This window comes from Oncorhynchus keta, chromosome 34 (genome assembly GCF_023373465.1).
Source record: "Oncorhynchus keta strain PuntledgeMale-10-30-2019 chromosome 34, Oket_V2, whole genome shotgun sequence".
Classification (NCBI taxonomy): Eukaryota; Metazoa; Chordata; class Actinopteri; order Salmoniformes; family Salmonidae; genus Oncorhynchus; species Oncorhynchus keta.
The window spans coordinates 30,092,490-30,113,706 of NC_068454.1; the positions used below are offsets into that span (position 1 = coordinate 30,092,490).

Below are 21,217 nucleotides of genomic sequence, written 5' to 3' on the forward strand. Positions count from 1 at the left end.
AAAACACACAGCACAGGTATCACACACACCAACGGACATGGTAACAATATCGACAGCACCATGGTGAACAAAGGGCACACTTATACAAGTATTGTCACGTTCACTGTCCTCAAACTCCCTGTCATAGATGAGCCAAGACACAGCATGCATGTAATTCCACATTTATTTTAATCGTAGTGAAACCTTCAAAAGCCTAGATAAACATGACGTACAGAAAATTAAAAAAATTACCCACAACCTAGGTGGGGGGAAAAAGGCTGCCTAAGTATGATTCCTAATCAGAGACAACGATAGACAGCTACCTCTGATTGGAAACCACACTCAGCCAAAAACAAAGAAATAGAAAACATAGACTGCCACCCAAATCACACCCTGACCTAACCAAATAGAGAAATAAAACGGCTCTCTAAGGTCGGGGTGTGACAAGTACTAATCAGTGGGAATAGGGGACAGGTGTGCGTAATGAAAGTTCCAGAGGGACCCGTGACACATGTATTGACTCAAGGGTGTGAATACTTATGTAAATGTGATATTGCTGTATTTCATTTTTGTAAAATTTGCAAAAATATATAACCACATTTTTTTTTCAATTTATAGGGTATTGTGAGTAGATAGCTGAGTGTTTTTTAAATCCCTAATTGGACATTTTGGGCACATTCTTACAACAATAGCCTGTTCATGGTAGATATTTCAACCTATTGTATCTCTGTGTTTACTGGTCTATATTTCCAAGATGCATTAAGATACCCTAACGCTGTTTGTTTGTGTATTGACTACTTGTATTACAAATGTTAGAAATATCAGAGCTTCTGATATTGGATTGTATGAGTTTATGTGTCTCTTTGTGTCTCACGGTTGGAGGGTGTGAGATGTCACAGTATCTATCAATTTAACCACTTTTGCAGTTAAATATTTTTTCACAATCATCGATTTCATAAAAATGGGAGACGTTAGAGATGTGAAAAAACATTATTGTGCTTTGTTCTACCTCTGCTTTGATGACACTGACTGTAACCTTGGACTGTAGGGAAAGGTTTCCTCTGGCAGTAAAGATGAGTTCACATGGATAGCCGACAATAAACGGTATCAAAGTTCAGTAGCGTTCTGAAAAACTAGGACAATAGTGGCAGTTGGATGGCTGGCTGCGCTCTCAGTAGATAAAAACAAGTGGCCATTATAATAGGCAGGAGAGAGCTCAGTCGTACGGATAAGAATAACAGACTACACTTTCCAGCAGTCGGAAGGACAATTTATGCGTCAACATGTTTAGCAGATCTTTATTACAGATCGGACTGCGTGTTTGTACACAGGAGAATAGGAACGGGATTAAAAGAGTGACACCGACGTTAACCTATATTAGTGACAGGCGGCGCGATGCCTCTACCACTATCGTGGGGGACAACAATAAGCAGAAAACTATGGATGATTTGGATGGGCCTAGTTTTCTGAGATCTTTATATTGGCTTTTCGGGAAAGGGTATTTTCAAACAACACATCAAATGCAAGTAAGTGCTGTACAGTGTCATTACAGTGCATTGCGAAACCTAGCTGCTAGTGTTATACCACACTGGTTGCGTATTATTATGTCTAATCTCCTAGTCCATGTGCCAGGGGTTCGGTCAGGTTGATTTGGGGTGGTGTGACGATGTTTTATAATGATTTTCTTGAAGCTCTTTGTCCATAGAGTTAGAAAATGTGTGATAGCAGTGTAGCAATGGCAGATTTGTTTGATTGCTTTCACCCCTCCATCCATCCCTCCCTCCCTCCCATAACATTTTCCAATATGTATTTTATCCATTGGCAAACATTGTCAGTATACATCAAGTTATTTGTCATGTATACAGTTTAATCATATATAATTGGAAAGCTTAGATCCACAGCTATCCATTAGGCATATTTTCGCAATGTTCAGGTCAATAGACGTTGACCTTTGACCTCTAGGGTACATATCAGATGTGCCCGTATAAATTGCTTTAAAAAAGAAACCCTGATACATTTTAAAATTTATTTGACAAGTGGTTCTGAACGGTCATGAAATTACCTTTCAAATTATATATAATTAAAACTACTTTCAAAGCACCACCTACAACTATTGTTTAAAAATAGCCCATGTTGTGCAGTAATTTGACCGTAGAAAATTGGAAGTTTAGCCATAGAATTCCATGTAGTGGGAGAGCTACTTCGTGGATTGTAACTTTAGTGATAGAAGCACCAAATTGCACTCACACAGATAGAATAGTGTTTTAAAAGGATTTGTAGATACAGGGCCACCACAGGATTCATGCATTAATCCATGAGAAGCCTTTTTCTAATATGGCCGCCAAACAATTTAACGGAGTCTTATTGGATCCATTTCCCATGACCATACCTGTATGAAATATAATTGTATAATGCCAATAAAATCATAAATGTTCACCGTGATATAGAATAACCCTGATGTGTCAGATATACTGTATAAAGATGTTAAATTATTCACCAAATTGTTCTAAGAATATGCCCAAAATGTTATCCAAATCACTGATTTCTGAAGTTCCTTAATTGCAATATTTCATGAGATTTCACATGTATATATCAATTTGACATGCTTGAAGATTAAGATTATTAAGGATTAAAGGATAACATTTGATTAAGGATTAAATTAAGGACATCTACACACAATACCCCATAAGGGAGATAAAAATAAAAAAACAACATATTTGCACATTTAATGGAAATGAAATACATACATATCTAATTTACATAAGTATTCACACCCCTGGGTCAAAACATGTTTGAATCATCTTTGGCAGCGATTACAGCTGTGAGTTTTCTGGGTAAATCTCTAAGAGCTTTGCACACCTGGATTGTACAATATTTGCACACAAAAAAAACAATTATTCAAGTTCTTTTAAATTGGTTGTTGATCATTGCTAGACAGCCATTTTCAAGTCTTGCCATTTTCAACTGTAACTATGCCACTTTCAAGGTTGTCTTGGTAAGCAACTCCAGTGTATATTTGGCCTTGTGTTTTAGGTTATTGTCCTGCTGAAAGGTGAATTTGTCTCCCAGTGTCTATTGGAAAGCAGACTGAACCAAGTTTTCCTTTAGTATTTTGCCTGTGCTTCGCTCTATTGCATTTATTTTTATCCCCAAAAAACGTAATAGTCCTTGCTGATGACATTCTGGACATTAAGCAAATTTCTTTGATACATTCTTTGCAGTTTTACTTTTGTGCCTTTGTTGCAAACATAATGTATGTTTTGGAATACTTTTATTCTGTACAGGTTAGTATTGTGGTTAGTATTGTTCAGTTACTCCTATCGCAGCCATTAAACTCTGTAATCGTTTTAAAGTCACCATTGGCCTCATTGTGAAATTCCTAAGTGGTTTCTTTCCTCTCCGGCAACTGAGTTAGGAAGGACGCCATTATCTTTCTAGTGACTGGGTGTATTGATGTGTAATTAATAACTTCACCATACTCAAAGGGATATTCAATGTCTGCTTTTTAAAATTTAAGTTAGTCATAAGGTAGTCATTCAAAAAATCATGTTAAACACAGTCAATGCAACTTATTATGTGACTTGTTAAGCACATTTTTACTCCTGAACTAATTTGGCCTTGCCATAACAAGGGTGGAATACTTATTGACACGAGACATTTCAGCTTTTAATTTTTAATTATTTTGTAAAAAATTCTGAAAACATAATTCCACTTTGACATTATTGGTTATAGTGTGTAGGCCAGTGACACAACATCTCAATGTAATCATTTTTAAATTCAGGCTGTAACACAACAAAATGTGGAAAAAGTCAAGAGGTGTGAATACTTTCTGAAGGCACTGTATCACATTATTCCTGCCACACAGTAGAAAGCCATGTATGTATGTATGTATGTATGTATGTATGTATGTATGTATGTATGTATGTATGTATGTATGTATGTAATGTAATGTAATGTAATGTAATGTAATGTAATGTAATGTAATGATATGTATGTATGTTTCGACCAGTCTGAACAATCTGAACTGTGTTTTTTGCTAGGTAAACATCATAAAAAAGTTAGCACAATGTGACCAAGGCCTCTATTGGACAAAACAATGTGCAGTTATACTTTTTTCAACCTATCATCTTCACATCTTGGACAATTATGTCTTGCTGTACTTTCCAGAAGTGCCATACATGCACTCATTTATCAAAACCATTCCATAAAATTGTTTTGCATTTACTGTAGACCTCACACTGCAATTGTGCTCTTCTCCCCTCTCCCCCAGATTGAACACAGCAAGATCTATGGCCCTTTGTGGAAGTCAAAGTACGGGCCCTTGGTGATAGTGAATGTGGCCAGTGCTGAGCTGATTGAGCAGGTATTGAGACAGGAGGGCCGCCATCCCACCCGCATGGACATGCCCCACTGGAGGAGTTACCGCGAGCTGAGGAACCACGCCTATGGGCCCCTCACAGAGTGAGTAGACAGTGGAAACCCAGTCCCAGACCCTTTCATTGTAGTCTGATCCCAGATCTGAATCCTTTGAAGAACCCTTTTAGGTTCCATGTAGAATGCTTTTGGTTTCAGGTAGAAACCTTTTGGGTTCCATGTAGAACCCTTTCCACAGAGGTTCTACCTGGAACCAATAAGGGTTCTCCCATGGGGACTGCAGAAGAACCATTTTGGAACTCTTTGTTTTAAGAGTGTCGGAGCGGGCTATACAGTACAATCTAGGATCAGGCTATTGTCATTGTACAGACAGGATATTTAGTATTTTATTACGATCCCATAAAGCTTCAGCTACTCTTCCTGGGGTCCAAACAAAACATAAAATATGACATAATACATAACATTAATAGACAAGGACAGAACTACATATTTTTTTATACATGCTTTCCTACATGTACAGTGAAGTCGGAAGTTTACATACTCTTAGGTTGGAGTCATTAGAACTCGTTTTTCAACCACTCAACAAATTTCTTGTTAACAAACTATAGTTTTAGCAGTTTTTTATTTTCAATACATTTGCTAACGTTTGTAAAATCTTGTTTTCGTATTGTCATTATGGGGTATTATGTGTAGATTGAGGGGAAAAAACAATTTAAAACAGAAAATAGAATAAGGCTGTATCGTAACAAAATGTGGATAAAGTCAAGGGGTCTGAATACTTTCCAAATGCACTGTAGGTAACAACTCAAGGACAGAACTAGTTACCTAGATTTAAAATAAGAATACCCTTAAGCCTAACATTCCATACATCAACAATACTTTGATCTACTGAGGCCCTGAAATCCTAATGTCACTGCACCAATGTTCTTTAAACAACCTGAGAGGTTCTCAAGACATCAGCTAGTCAGTGAGCTGAGCAGACTATCATGTCATACGGAGCATGACTGAAATCCTTACTCAACTGAGGCTTTGTTTACAATTACTTTCTCTGAGCAGACCCTAATATCCTAATGCCAAGGGCACACCTTATCTTGAACTTCAGCCCAAATACCAGATATTCTCAAGAGGGAGGTGCTACAAGCTATTTAGGTCAGAGGCGTTGTGTTGTTTTAATTGTTTTTTTAAAGCAAAAGTTGCTGCTTTGGCTGCTTGCTTGAGTCATTTGAAATTGCAAGGAGTTTAATGCTATCGTGCTATCACATACATTACTGTGTGTTGCCTTGAATTTGTTTTGGTTATAGGGACTGGGAAGAGTCTTCTGGTTGCAAGTCTTGTGGAGTATGAATGTCACTCCATTGGTATGTAGTTATTCCTGTGTTGCTTGTCCCAACACCACAGTGAAATATCAGTGTTGTAGTAGGAACATGTGCAAGAATTTGACAAGCACAAACACTTGAACCATGGGCTGCATATACAGAGCCTAGATGAGCCAGACTATACATGAAAAACAAAACCTAGGACATAAAACCTCAGCATGATCCATCATGTCGTGCTTGAACCAGTGTTGTACTAGCAAAGGATTGTGGTGCATCTGGGGGATATGTTAAAGAGATGTTCTGGTGCTTTTGAATACTTTTTAGCCAGTAGTTCTGAAAGCAGCGCTCACAAGCCAAAAGTGGTCCCCGAAAAATAAAAATAGCGTACTACATCACATATGTGCATGTCATTGCTCTCTCTCCCGCTCTGCTGTGTGTGCATCTTGCTAGTTGTCACCCGAATGGCTACGACTCATTGGCTAGAACTCAAATTGCTAGGGGCTGGCCCACGTGGGACCACATTTTAGGAGAATGGCGCAGCACTGTTGTCAGAAAAACAGTTGCTTTCAAACTAGGTATTTTGTGGCTAAATGAGGTAAAAATAGTTACTCTGGTCATAGATTATGCATGCACAAACCCATTGACACATCCAGCACAAATCGATTGTGTCACTTTTTGCACACAACAATTACAGTGGGGCAAAAAAGTATTTAGTCAGCCACCAATCGTGCAAGTTCTCCCACTTAAAAAGATGTGGGGCCTGTAATTTTCATCATAGGTACACTTCAACTATGACAGACAAAATGAGAAAAATTCAGAAAAATCCAGATAATCACATTGTAGGATTTTTTTATGATTGTATTTGAAATTATGGTGGAAAATAAGTATTTGGTCACCTACAAACAAGCAAGATTTCTGTCTCTCACAGACCTGTAACTTCATCTTTAAGAGGCTCCTCTGTCCTCCACTCGTTACCTGTATTAATGGCACTTGTTTGAACTTGTTATCAGTATAAAAGACACCTGTCCACAACCTCAAACAGTCACACTCCAAACTCCACTATGGCCAAGACCAAAGAGCTGTCAAAGGACACCAGAAACAAAATTGTAGACTTGCACCAGGCTGGGAAGACTGAATCTGCAATAGGTAAGCAGCTTGGTTTGAAAAAATCAACTGTGGGAGCAATTATTAGGAAATGGAAGACATACAAGTCCACTGATAATCTCCCTTGATCTGGGGCTCCACACAAGATCTTACCCCGTGGGGTCAAAATTATCACAAGAACGGTGAGCAAAAATCCCAGAACCACACGGGGGGACCTAGTGAATCACCTGCAGAGAGCTGGGACCAAAGTAACAAAGCCTACAACCAGTAACACACTACGCCGCCAGGGACTCAAATCCTGCAGTGCCAGACGTGTCCCCCTGCTTAAGCCAGTACATGTCCAGGGCCGTCTGAAGTTTGTTAGAGAGCATCTGGATGATCCAGAAGAAGATTGGGAGAATGTCATATGGTCAGATGAAACCAAAATATAACTTTTTGGTAAAAACTCAACTTGTCGTGTTTGGAGGACAAAAAATGCTGAGTTGCATCCAAAGAACACCATACCTACTGTGAAGCATGGGGGTGGAAACATCATGCTTTGGAGCTGTTTTTCTGCAAAGGGACCAGGACGACTGATCCGTGTAAAGGAAAGAATGAATGGGGCCATGTATCGTGAGATTTTGAATGAAAACCTCCTTCCATCAGCAAGGGCATTGAAGATGAAACGTGGCTGGGTCTTTCAGCATGACAATGATCCCAAACACACCGCCCGGGCATCGAAGGAGTGGCTTCGTAAGAAGCATTTCAAGGTCCTGGAGTGGCCTAGCCAGTCTCCAGATCTCAACCCCATAGAAAATCTTTGGAGGGAGTTGAAAGTCTGTGTTGCCCAGCAACAGCCCCATAACATCACTGCTCTAGAGGAGATCTGCATGGAGGAATGGGCCAAAATACCAGCAACAGTGTGTGAAAACCTTGTGAAGACTTACAGAAAACGTTTGACCTCTGCCATTGCCAACAAAGGGTATATAACAAAGTATTGAGAAACTTTTGTTATTGACCAAATACTTATTTTCCACCATCATTTGCAAATAAATTCATTAAAAATCCTGTAATGTGATTTTCTGGATTTTTTCCAGAAAGTGTACCTATTATGAAAATTACAGGCCTCTCTCATCTTTTTAAGTGGGAGAACTTGCACAATTGGTGGCTGACTAAATACTTTTTTGCCCCACTGTATGTCAGTGGTACATCACTCTGTCACAAATTGGCATAACAAGCGGGAATAACAAGTTGGCATAAAGTGTTGGTTTTCAGTGAATTTATCTAAATCACAAATCTGCATTTCCTGTGGTGTGGAAAATTCTAGGCAACAAAATAGTGATCAAATTAAGATCCTACCTCTGTACATAACAAGTTGTCTAAGGTAGAAATGTTAGATTAAATGGAAATGGAGCTCAGTTGCAATGGAAAACAGCACACATGAGAGGGTTTGCCTACCTGAGAGGGTGTTTTGCATATTCCCTCTGAAACAGTTCTTCTTTGTTTCAAATTACTATACAGTACATCTCTTCTCCATGTTAAAGCATGATTCTGTTTGTGTCTATACTACAGGATGGGTGCTCAGTGGCAGCGGATCAGGAGTATCCTGAACCCGCGGATGCTGAAGCCCAAGCATGTCTCCGCCTACACCAACGCCATCAATGACGTGGTCACAGACTTCATAGAAAAGGTGGCATGGCTCAGGGAGACCAAGGGAGAAGGGGTCATGGTGAACGATCTGGCTGGAGAACTCTACAAGTTTGCCTTTGAAGGTTATTAACAGAGGAAATGACTGTCTGTAATAATGTTATAGTCCCCATAAGATTCAAATCTGGACCTCTAAGCCAGTTCCACTGCTTAAAAAAAATATTCTGTTCTAATCAGGGACCTGGGACACCAAGTGGATGCAATTATTTATACGGTTGAACAGAAAACCAGAAGTAGTAGTCCAGACCTCGTAGGGTAAGATTTGAATACCCCTGGTCTAGTCATTAGAAAGGAAAATCTTAGAACAATCGAGGAACTGATATCTGCTTCATGAAGTTTAAAAAGCTGTCTTCATCATGATCTTATAATTATGTCATTTTGACGTTACGTTCTGGCACAGGTACAAGTGTTTCTGTGTCTTTGGTATCTGTTTTCTGTGAATTGGGAGAAACGTGTGAATGTGAAAGGACAAGGTGCATTGTGAGGGTTGTGGACGGCTATATCTGTTAGAAAGTGATTACCTTGAAGTAATTGCACAGTGATCTTTAGCCTTGGAAGTTGAGTAAATACTGAGAAGCTGATTGTTTGACTACCTTGTTGGGTAGGCAGTTCTTAATATAATTTTGAAGGACAGCGTATTCAGTTGGTCAAGGGCAGTAGTGATGAAAAATGTCTATCTGGATGTTCTAGATCACGAGTCAAACTCATTCCATGGAGGGCAGAGTGTCTGTGGGTTTCTTCTCCTTCCTTGTACTTGATTGATTAATTAAGGTAATTAATTATTGAAGAAATCCCCTCACATGGTTGTCTAGGAATTAATTGAAAGGAAAATCCAAAAACCCTCAGACACTTGGCCCTCCATGGAATGAGTTTGAAACCCCTGTTCTCGATCCGTACTATGGTCTTTGCTCGCATATCGCGATTGTATGATGTGACATCATCACCGTCATACACTGTGTAAACTACCATCCTGATGCTGTAATGTACCCTTTAACCTCACATAATGTCATCATACTCATGACATTGTCCTAAAGAAACAAACAAGTAATTCATAGGTTCTAATTGTGTAATTACCCTTTTACCATGCACTTTTTAAGTAAATACCTGCTAATTTCTCTACCGGCATTGAATTTGATGCCTTAGATTTATACTTTTTTGATATCCAATCTAATCTATATACAATTAAATTAACTGCTACCGTTGTTTGTCTCTGTCCTCAGGGATCTGTTCTGTGCTGTTTGAGACCCGTATGGGCTGTCTGAATGAGGAGGTTCCTGAAGAGACCCAGAAGTTCATTGTTTCAGTAGGAGAGATGTTTCGCCTCTCCCCCATCATCGTTCTCTTCCCCAAGTCCACCTGGCCCTACCTCCCCGTCTGGAAACATTTTGTGGCTGTCTGGGATCACCTCTTCAAAGTTGGTGAGTGATCCAGAAGCCTTGGTTTCCAGAATGAATCATGCCATGTTTCACAATTGTGCAGAAATTAGTTTTGCATCAAAGGCTCCATCACGTATAGAAAATAGTTTAAAAAGTTACACAGTAAAACTTCACAACATAACACATCATCACATAGCCATGAACCTAAGTAAACTCTACTACATGCAAGCAAGTGAGGGGCAGGATGTAGGGTATATTTGGAGGGCACTCACTCGTTTCGCATGTGAAACATGCAAATGGTACAATGTGTAAATGTTGTTGATGTTATGTTACATCATTAACAACAACATACACATTGCACACTTTCCGATGTTGGCACTAAGACCGCTCTCAACGAGCTGTAAATGGCCATAAGCAAACAAGAAAATGCACATTCAGAGGCCGTGTTTCTCGTGGCCAGTGAATTTAATGCAGGGAAACTAAAATCTGCTTTATGTCATTTTTACCAGCATGTCACCTGTGCAACTACTCAAACAGGAATTACTAGTGACACGCTCAATACGGAAGAAGAGATTCAATGAAGCGGATGCTAAGCTACAGGACTGTTTTGCTAGCCCAAACTGGAACATTTTCCGGGATTTATCCAATAACATTGAGGAGTTTATCAAATCAGTCACCGGCTTCATTAATAAGTTCATTGACAACATCATCCCCACAGTGATCGTGCGTGCATACCTCAACCAGAAGCCATGGATTACAGGCAATATCCGCAAGCTAAAGACTAGAGCAGCCTCTTTCAAGGAGCGGGACACTAACTCGGACACTTATAAGAAATCCCGCTAACACCTCCGACAAGTCATCAAACAGGAAAACCATTAATACAGGACTAAGATCGAATCCTACCATGCCTGTACCAGGCTTGCAAACTATCACGGATTACAAAGGGAAACCCAGCCGCGAGCTGCCCAGCGACGCGAGCCTACCAGATATGCTACATGCCTTCTATGTTCGCTTCAAGGCAAGCAACACTGAACCATGCAGAAGAGCATGAGCTGTTCCAGATGACTGTGTGATCTCGCTCTCTGTAGCTGATGTGAGTAAGACCTTTAAATAGGCCCCTCAGGGGTGTGTGCGTAGTCCCCTCCTGTACTCCCTGTTCACCCACGACTGCGTGGCTGCGCACGTCTCCAACACCATTATCAAGTTTTCTGATGACACAATGGTGGTAGGACTGATCACCGACAACGATGAGGCAGCCTATAGGGAGGAGGTCAGAGACCTGGCAATGTGGTGTCAGGAAAACAACCTCTTCCTCAGTGTCAGGAAGACAAAGGAGCTTATCGTGGACTACAGGCAATGGAGGGGTGAGCACATCCACATCGACAGGGCTGTAGTGATCCTCAGAAAGTTATACAGCTGCACCTTTGAGAGCATCTTGACTGGCTGCCTCACCGTTTGGTACGGCAACTGCAAGGCACCACAACGTAAGGCGCTGCAGAGGGTGTTGACAGCACCTTGCCATCCAGGAACTTTATACCAGGCGGTGTCAGAGGGAGGCCCAAAAAAATGGTCAAAGACTCCAGCCAACCAAGCCATAGACTGTTCTCGATGCTACCGCACAGCAAGCGATACCAGTGCACCGACTTTGGAACCAACATGACCATGAACAGCATTATACCCCAAAGCCATAAGACTGCTAAACAAGACTGCTAAATAGCTAATTAAATGGCTACCCGCTGCTACTGTCTATTGGCTATCCTGTTGCCTAGTAAGTTTAACCCTACCTAAATGTACATAGCTACATCTTCACATTGACTCGGTACTGGTACTCGCTGTATATAGCCATGTTAATTTTGACTCATTATTCACTGTGTATTTATTCCTTGTGCCACTATTTACATTATTTTTTTCATCTCTAACTCTGCGCTGTTGAAAAAGGACCAGTGAGTAAGCATTTCACCGTTAATCTACACCGTGTTTACGAAGCATGAGACATAAGATTTGATTTGATTTCTCATGTAAAAGGAGTGAGTGCCCTCACATACCCTACAATACTGTCTCCTTTAGTTTCAGCAGAGGTTTCAAAAGTTCAATGGCTGTGTTTCAGTTCTAAGCAAATCAAACAGGTGCACTACTCCTGGCTAGAGGCTTGCCCCATATAGCAAAGTTCACACTGATAATCTTTGGCTTGTTGACTTGAGCTCAGGGTGCACCCCCAAAACCAATTATTTCTTTGGCCGCCTCTCCTTCCAGTCCTTCCAGTTCTCTGCTGCCAATGACTGGAACGAACTACAAAAATCTCTGAAACTGGAAACACTTATCTCCCTCACTAGCTTTAAGCACCAACTGTCAGAGCAGCTCACAGATTACTGCACCTGTACATAGCCCACCTATAATTTAGCCCAAACAACTAACTCTTTCCCTACTGTATTTATTTTATTTATTTATTTTGCTCTTTTGCTCCCCATTATTTTTATTTCTACTTTGCACATTCTTCCACTGCAAATCTACCATTCCATTGTTTTACTTGCTATATTGTATTTACTTTGCCACCATGGCCTTTTTTTTGTTGCCTTTACCTCCCTTATCTCACCTCATTTGCTCACATCGTATATAGACTTGTTTATACTGTATTATTGACTGTATGTTTGTTTTACTCCATGTGTAACTCTGTGTCGTTGTATGTGTCGAACTGCTTTGCTTTATCTTGGCCAGGTCGCAATTGTAAATGAGAACTTGTTCTCAACTTGCCTACCTGGTTATATAAAGGTGAAATAAAAATTAAATAAATGATAGTATATCGCCATCTAGTGGCAGATATCCTACATGAGCAAAAATAACATCCCATCATGACTCAGGTCCATATCAAGGGTCTTTCCTTGATTATTCGCTTCCTCTCCTTGCCTCCTCCTCAGAACATCAGAGGGAAGTGAGGGCCGAGAAGAACATCCAATGCCCTCCTCACTCTTGTTTGATGGTTTGAGAAGAAGGCAAGGATAGAAGATGCAAGTGTAAAGGATGTCACACTGCTTGCTTAGCCAGTCCTACTTTCTCATGATTCAGCTCATACTGAGGCTTGAACACAGGACCTCTCACTTGCAATCACCTGTAACTGCCCTCCTGAAGCGTCTTACCCAGTTGCGCCACTTTAGGCTGAGGAGTGAGTTTCACAGATCCCTATCTGCTACACAAGGGTTGAGAAAAGACTTGAGATTCACCCTAAGCATTTATATTGTCTTTGTGCTGGTTGCTATATCCTCTGACTTCAGCTCTTTCCCCATGCAGCGGAGGAGCAGGTGCGTCAGAAGATGGAGGAGATCCAGGAAAGGATCTCCCTGGGCCAGCCAGTGCAGGGAGAGTACCTCACACACCTCCTTGTCAGCGAACAGATGTCTGTCACTGAGATACTGGGCTCCATCACTGAGCTACTGCTGGCTGGGGTCGACACAGTGAGGAGGGATGTGTGTGTGTGTGTGTGTCTTAAAATACCAGTGAGGAGCTGTTTCACAGTAGGGTGAAAACAGGTGGGGAAAGGGGTGATGGCCTGGGGGGTGGGAATGTTTTTTTTCTTAATTTCAACCACTTTAGATTGTGATTTGTTGAATGAACGTTTGCAACATACCACATTAGCTAACTTCGTCATGTACAGTTACAACAGCAGCATAACAGTATCCGTACAATATTATTAGCTTACAACCTATTCCTATTGTAATTGTTTTTGTATGCTCCAGACGTCCAACACCGTCTCGTGGTCTCTGTATCACATGGCCCTGGAGCCAGAGATCCAGGAGAAGCTGTACCAGGAAGTGATCAGTGTCTGCCCGGGGGACAAGGTGCCTACTAGTGATGACATCGCCAGAATGCCCTGGCTTAAGACTGTTGTCAGGGAGACACTACGGTACGTTGTTAGTCATCTGTCATCCCCACTCAGGTCATTTTCAGTAAATTCACTCATTAATAAAATGAATAATGGGTTATTAAAGCTATTATATTCATAATGAGGTCTTCATAATGAATTATAATGTGTCGTTAAATTCATTATACGCCAATGTGCTTATGTGTAGATTTTTAAAATGATTTATTTCTTGTTAATTAGTCAAATGGAGCAAATCCCTTTCTCTCTCGAAGATGTACCACATAGCGCTATATTTTAGCATGAACTCTGCAGGCGAAACAAACTCCACTACATTCTCTACTCCTAGTGACTTTCTTGTATACTCCCTCCTCAGGATGTACCCAGTAGTACCCGGAAATGCCCGCATCAATGTGGAAAATGAGATAGTCGTAGGGGACCACCTCTTCCCCAAAAATGTGAGTTTTACTTTTGTCATCTTGTACTGTTGGAAATGGTTGCTATTGGTGAACTTAATTACTTTTCTTTTCATCCTGTATGGAGAGGAGATCCGATCACACTTGTATATTCAGTTTTATCCAGAGATATACATGCACTTTCACCATTCAATATTTTATTTAGTTCAAAACCAGGGTAGAGTTTTGGTTTGTCAATATCGCTCACACCAAACAATTATACAGTATACCACTAATCAGAGTTAGAGAGCGACTATGTTTGACTGTTCTCCTCTCTTCTGTCCACTCCCTCCATCACTTCTCTCTCCTCCTTTCTTTCCATCTCTCTGTTCCAGACCCTGTTCCACCTGTGCCACTATGCCGTGTCCTATGACCAGACAGTGTTCCCGGAGCCCCATGCCTTCCTGCCAGAGCGCTGGCTCCGTGGGGGCCGGGGGGAAGACAAGAAGAACCAGCACCCCTTCGGCTCCGTGCCCTTCGGTTTCGGGGTCCGGGCCTGCCTGGGCCGGAGAGTGGCCGAGCTAGAGATGTACCTTATCCTTTCAAGGGTAAGAATTGCAGGCCTGTTCTGTAGTAGCTACCCTTCATCAAACAGCATTCTTCTGTTATGTAGGACTGTTATAGTAGCTTGGGATGCTGACCACTTGTTAAAAAGCTAGATTTTCTGCATCTGATAATGGTCAGCGGTCAATACAGCATCCTCTGGCTATAATACATTTCCTACACCAATTTTCATATTTCATTTGACAGTGACGCTAGAGGGTTGAAAGGTTAAAGCTACAGTAAGTTTAACCTACTTTTTAGCCCCAAAACCAGGACATTGAGTAAGTTAGTTAGTGTTGCTCTAGTCTGTAGTAACAGTCTTGTAGAATCTGGTTCAACTTGTTGTGGTGTTCCTCTGTTAGCTTCTGCATTGGAAGGAAAACATGGCACTTCTGGCACCGACAGAGATGGCCGCCTCGCTTCGCGTTCCTAGGAAACTATGCAGTATCTTGTATTTTTATGTGTTATTTCTTACATTGTTACCCCAGGTAATCTTAGGTTTTATTACAAACAGTCGGGAGGAACTATTGGATATAAGAGCAACGTCAGTTCACTTACATTATGACCAGGATTACGACTTTCCCGAAGCGGATCCTCTGTTTGGCTTACCACCCAGGACAATGGATCAGATCCCAGCCGGCGACCCAAAACAATGGCGCCGTAGAAGGGGCAGACGGAGCGGTCTTCTGGTCAGGCTCTGTAGACGGGCACACCTCTCCTGAGCATATGTCCAGTCTCTTGACAACAAGGTAGATGAAATCCGAGCAAGGGTAGCATTCCAGAGGGACATCAGAGACTGTAACGTTCTTTGTTTCACGGAAACATGGCTCACTCGAGACACGCTATCTGAGTCGGTACAGCCACTTGGTTTCTTCCCGCATCGCGCTGAAAGAAACAAGCATCTCTCTGGTAAGAAGAAGGGCGGGGGTGTATGCCTTATGATTAACGAGAAGTGGTGTGATCATAACAACATACAGGAACTCAAGTCCTTTTGTTCACCTGGCTTACAATTCCTCACAATCAAATGCCGACCGCATAATCTACCATGCAAATTCTCTTCAATCATAATCACAGTCGTTTCTATTCCCCCCCAAGCAGACACATCGACGGCCCTGAAAGAACTTAATTGGACTCTGGAAACCTGTAACCTGTAACCTGGAAACCACATATCCTGAGGCTGCATTTCTTGTAGCTGGGGATTTTAACAAGGCTAATCTGAATACAAAGCTCCCCAAATTCTATCAGCATATCGATTGTGCTACCAGGGCTGGCAAAACCCTAGACCACTGTTAATCTAACTTCCACGACGCATATAAGGCCCTCCCCCGCCCTCCCTTCGGAAAAGCTGACCACGACTCCATTTTGTTGCTCCCATCCTATTGACAGAAACTAAAACAGGAAGCACCCGCGCTCAGGTCTGTTCAACGCTGGTCCGACAAATCGGATTCCACGCTTCAAGATTGCTTCGATCACGTGGACTGGGATATGTTCCGCATCGCGGCGAACAACAACATTGACGAATATGCTGATTCGGTGTGGGAGTTTACTAACAAGTGCATCGGTGATGTTGTATCCACAGCGTCTATTAAAACATGGATTGATGGCAGCATTCGCACAAAACTGACTGCGCGAACCACTGCTTTTAATCAGGGCAAGGTGACCGGAAACATGACCGAATACAAACAGTGTAGCTATTCCCTCCGCAAGGCAATCAAACAAGCTAAGCGTCAGTACAGAGACAAAGTGGAGTTGCAATTCAATGGCTCAGACACGAGTGGTATGTGGCAGGGTCTACAGTTAATCACAGACTACAAAAGAAAAACCAGCCCCATCGCGGATCACCATGCCTTGCTCCCAGACAGACTAAACAACTTTTTTGCTCGCTTTGAGGACAATACAGTGCCACTGACACGGCCCGCTACCAAAACCTGCGGGCTCTCCTTCACCGAGTGAAACATTTAAATGTGTTAACACTCGCAAGGCTGCAGGCCCAGATGGCAGCTGGCTGGTGTGTTTACAGACATATTCAATCAATCCTTATCCCAGTCTGCTGTCCCCACATGCTTCAAGAGGGCCACCATTGTTCCTGTTCCCAAGAAAGCTAAGGTAACAGAGCTAAATGACTACCGCCCTGTAGCACTCACTTCCGTCATCATGAAGTGCTTTGAGAGACAAGTCAAGGACCATATCACCTCCACCCTACCTGACACCCTAGACCCACTCCAATTTGCTTACCACCCCAATAGGTCCACAGACGACACAATCGCCATCACACTGCACACTGCCCTAACCCATCTGGACAAGAGGAATACCTATGTAAGAATGCTGTTCATCGATTACAGCTCAGCATTTAACACCAGAGTACCCTTCAAACTCGTCACCAAGCTCGAGACCCTGGGTCTCGACCCGCCCTGTGCAACTGGGTCCTGGACTTTCTGATGGGACGCCCCCAGGTGGTGAGTGTAGAAAACAACATCTCCACCTCGCTGATCCTCAACACTGGGGCCCCACAAGGGTGCATTCTTAGCCCTCTCCTGTACTCCCTGTTCACCACTGACTGCGTGGTCATGCACGCCTCCAACTCAATCATCAAGTTTGCAGACGACACTACAGTTGATTACCAACAACGACGAGACGGCCTACAGGGAGGAGGTGAGGGGCCTCGAAGTGTGGTGTCAGGAATATACCCTCAACACTCAATGTCAACAAAACAAAGGAGATGATCGTGGACTTCAGGAAACAGCAGAGGGAGCAGCCCCCCATCTACATTGACAGGACAGTAGTGGAGAGGGTGGAAAGTTTTAAGTTCCTCGTTATACACATCACGGACAAACTGAAATGGTTCACCCACACAGACAGCGTGGTGAAGAAGGCGCAGCAGCGCCTCTTCAACCTCAGGAGGCTGAAGAAAACACTCACAAACTTTTACAGATGCACAATCGAGAGCATCCTGTCGGGCTGTATCACCGCCTGGTACGGCAACTGCTCCGCCCATAACCGGAAGGCTCTCCAGAGGGTATTGAGGTCTGCACAACGCATCACCGGGTGCAAACTACCAGCCCTCCAGGACACCTACACCACCCGATGTCTCAGGAAGACCAAAAAGATCATCAAGGACAACAACTACCCGAGCCACTGCCTGTTCACCCCGCTATCATCCAGAAGGCGAGGTCAGTACAGGTGCATCAAAGCGGGGACCGAGAGACTGAAAAACAGCTTCTATCTCAAGGCCATCAGACTGTTAAATAGCCACCACTAACATTGAGTGGCTGCCGCCAACATACTGACGCAACTCTAGCCTCTTTAATAATGGAAAAATTAATGTAATCAATTTATCACTAGCCACTTTATATAATGCTTACATACCCTACATTACTCATTTCATATGTATATACTGTACGCTATACCATCTACTGCATCTTGCCATCTTGATGTAATTAAATGTATCACTAGCCACTTTAAACAAAGCCACTTCATATAATGTTTACATACCCTACATTACTCATCTCATATGTATATACTGTACTCTATACCATCTACTGCATCTTGCCATCTTGATGTAATTAAATGTATCACTAGCCACTTTAAACAAAGCCACTTTATATAATGTTTACATACCCTACATTACTCATCTCATATGTATATACTGTACTCTACACCATCTACTGCATCTTGCCTATGCCGCTCGGCCATCACTCATTTATATATTTTTATGTACATATTCATATTCATTCCTTTACACTTGTATGTATAAGGTGGTTGTTGTGAAATTGTTAGGTTATATTACTTGTTAGATATTACTGCATGGTCGGAACTAAAAGCACAAGCATTTTGCTACACTCGCATTAACATCTGCTAACCATGTGTATGTGACAAATAAATTTGATTTGATTTTGGCAGACCAGACATTCACCTTTGGTTTGATTCAGCCCATCTGGATACATGGTGATACCATGAATCTGTCTGTCGGCAATGAATATGTAATCATTAATTTAACTTGGATTGTTGGAAGGAAGGAGTTGTACTTTCAAACCTCCAGCCTTTAAGATGCTGTATAGTGTTCTCATATGTTTTATTGATTCAGAGACACAGTTGAATAATAGGATAAAACAATGACTTTCACATCTATTTACTGTAAATGTTTCAATTAGGAGAGTTAATATTTCTAGGTTATAGGAGTTTTTGTTCCTTTTATCTATTATGTGCAGTATGTATCTTTCCATTGAACACATGGATAGCTAATATTCTCTCAGACTATGATAATAACATACTAATGTCAACATGTTTTCCTCTCTCTGTCCTCCCAGTTGATAAAACACTATGAGATACGTGCAGATCCTGCCGGAGCCACAGTTAAGCCAATCACAAGAACCCTTCTTGTCCCTGCTACCCCAATCAACCTGCAGTTTATTAATAGGACAGTCCAGTAGCAAGAGGAACCAATGGCAACAGAAGGAATTTCCCTAAGAACCACATTCGTATCAAAAATGGTATATTATATTGACAAGATAAACAAGTGACCGCTGTGACAATGGAAATAAATGTCCTCAAAGATGGAGGAAGCCAGATCAGGCGAGGCCATTCTAGCCAATGAAAGGGCAGATATGTGTGTGAACAACAGGCCAAATAGATAGATAGAGGACTCATCTTTGTATCTGTGCTATTATATATTTATTTTTGTTATTTGATTATTTAAAAAAAAATGTTTACCCTTTTTTCTCCCCAATTTCGTGGTATCCAATTGGTAGTTACAGTCTTGTCTCATTTCTACAACACCCGTACGGACTCGGGAGAGGCGAAGGTCGAGAGCCGTGCATCCTCCGAAACACAACCCAACCAATGTCGCACTGCTTGTTGACACAATGCCCACTTAATCTGGAAGCCAGGCGACCGTGTCAGTGTGCACTGTGTCAGTGTGCACTGCGCCCGGCCCGCAACAGGAGTTGCTGGTGCGCGATGGGACAAGGATATCCCTGCCGGCAAAAACCCTCCCCTTACCCGGACGACGTTTGGCCAATTGTGCGCCACCCCATGTGTCTCCCGGTCGCGGCTGGCTGCAACGGAGCATGGGCTCCCAACTCATAGGAATTCCCACCCAGTTGACTACTTTAAAATGGTGGAAGCCCTCAAAGGCAATGTCCATGCTAAAGCGTATAATATTTGCCAAAGCGTATATCCATGATGAGTCCTCTATCTATTTATCTCTGACACAGGCACAACTCAAAGTAGCCCGAAATGCAACGTGCATCCACTTATATCAGTGCATTCGTAACAACCTAAGCATCAAGATACGTATATGTAATCAAATAAGCATCAATTAGCAATTAATTTTTGTTGATGACCAAATTAGACACTCTGATTGATCTCCATACAAACATTCCTTACTTTGTATGCTTATTTTCATGGACAGATTTTGGGCAGCATATAACTCTGCTTCATCTCTGTTAGTATACACACCGTGTAAGTCTTCCTGTCACCAAGCACTTGTTAATGGACAAGTCACTAAGTGTACTACTTTACCTCACTTAACTTTCCCATGCCTTAATAAGTGACCCACAAATGTGTAACGTCAGGACCACAACACAGCGAGATCACAGTAAGACCCTGTTGTTGACAGTGTGTTGTCATTATATTTACATTTATTTCTGTAGATAGGTTTAGTTTAATTTAACAACTGTCTTGCTCCAGGTGAGGCTGTGTTATTTGTTGCTAATTAATTTAATTTGTATGTTTTTTTTAAAGTTATATGATTTTAAAATGTATTTTATGTTATATGACAATGCACATATTATAGATGTATAATTACCTACAAAGTTATGCTGTTGATTCAGTATTGAAGATGTTCTAAATGAATGTAACACAATAAAATAGCCTTTTAGCCACATTTGTGATGTATTGATGTACTTTTCACAGAGATTCCTTTTGAGGACATTCTCTAGTATTACAATGATTGATAAGACAGCTTGGACTTTGCCGGATGAAAGCTGGCTTATGTCCCAAATGGCACCCTATCCCCTAGTGCACTGATATTGACCGGGGCCCATAGTGGATAGGGTGCCATTTGGGACGCAGACCTTTAGCCTCAACACTACTAGAGATGCTACTGTGGAATAACAGCTTGTACTGCTGGGAATCTTTAATTATGAGGTTCCACAATTCCACAGTTCCACTATTTGTTTTACTACTTTATTCACAACTGTAACAGTATGATAGTACGCTGTTGTTACACTGGCTTAAAGCTACTGTAATATATCGTGCCACAGAAAGGAGTTGTGACTAGAGAAGAGTACAGCCATGACCGGAAGTGACTTTTCATAGCAGGTTAGGAGAGCTTTTTAGCTAACCTTAACCCTTTTCCTAACCTTCACCTAAGTATCCTAACCTGCCGTGTTAATTATCCTAACCTGCTACAAAAAAGTAACTTCAGGTCGTAGCTGTACTTCCTTTAGTCAGAACCACAGAAAAAGTGAGATTTTGTGAATCTGTTCAGTGTTCCTTTTGAAGGAGAGCTTGTTGTGAATGTTGGTTCCT

General features: G+C 41.7%; 1 protein-coding gene across 1 annotated transcript; it reads left to right on the forward strand.

Annotated features, from left to right (window-relative positions):
• The first annotated feature begins 1,064 nt into the window (after positions 1-1,064).
• Positions 1,065-20,570, forward strand: LOC118366908 (sterol 26-hydroxylase, mitochondrial). Its single transcript, XM_035749741.2, has 9 exons — positions 1,065-1,505; positions 4,250-4,440; positions 8,325-8,524; positions 9,680-9,877; positions 13,121-13,284; positions 13,567-13,733; positions 14,065-14,146; positions 14,479-14,691; positions 18,994-20,570. The coding sequence occupies exons 1-9, from the start codon at positions 1,263-1,265 to the stop codon at positions 19,114-19,116; spliced, it is 1,581 nt and encodes a 526-aa protein (XP_035605634.1). The 5' UTR covers positions 1,065-1,262; the 3' UTR covers positions 19,117-20,570.
• Positions 20,571-21,217: the final 647 nt, after the last annotated feature.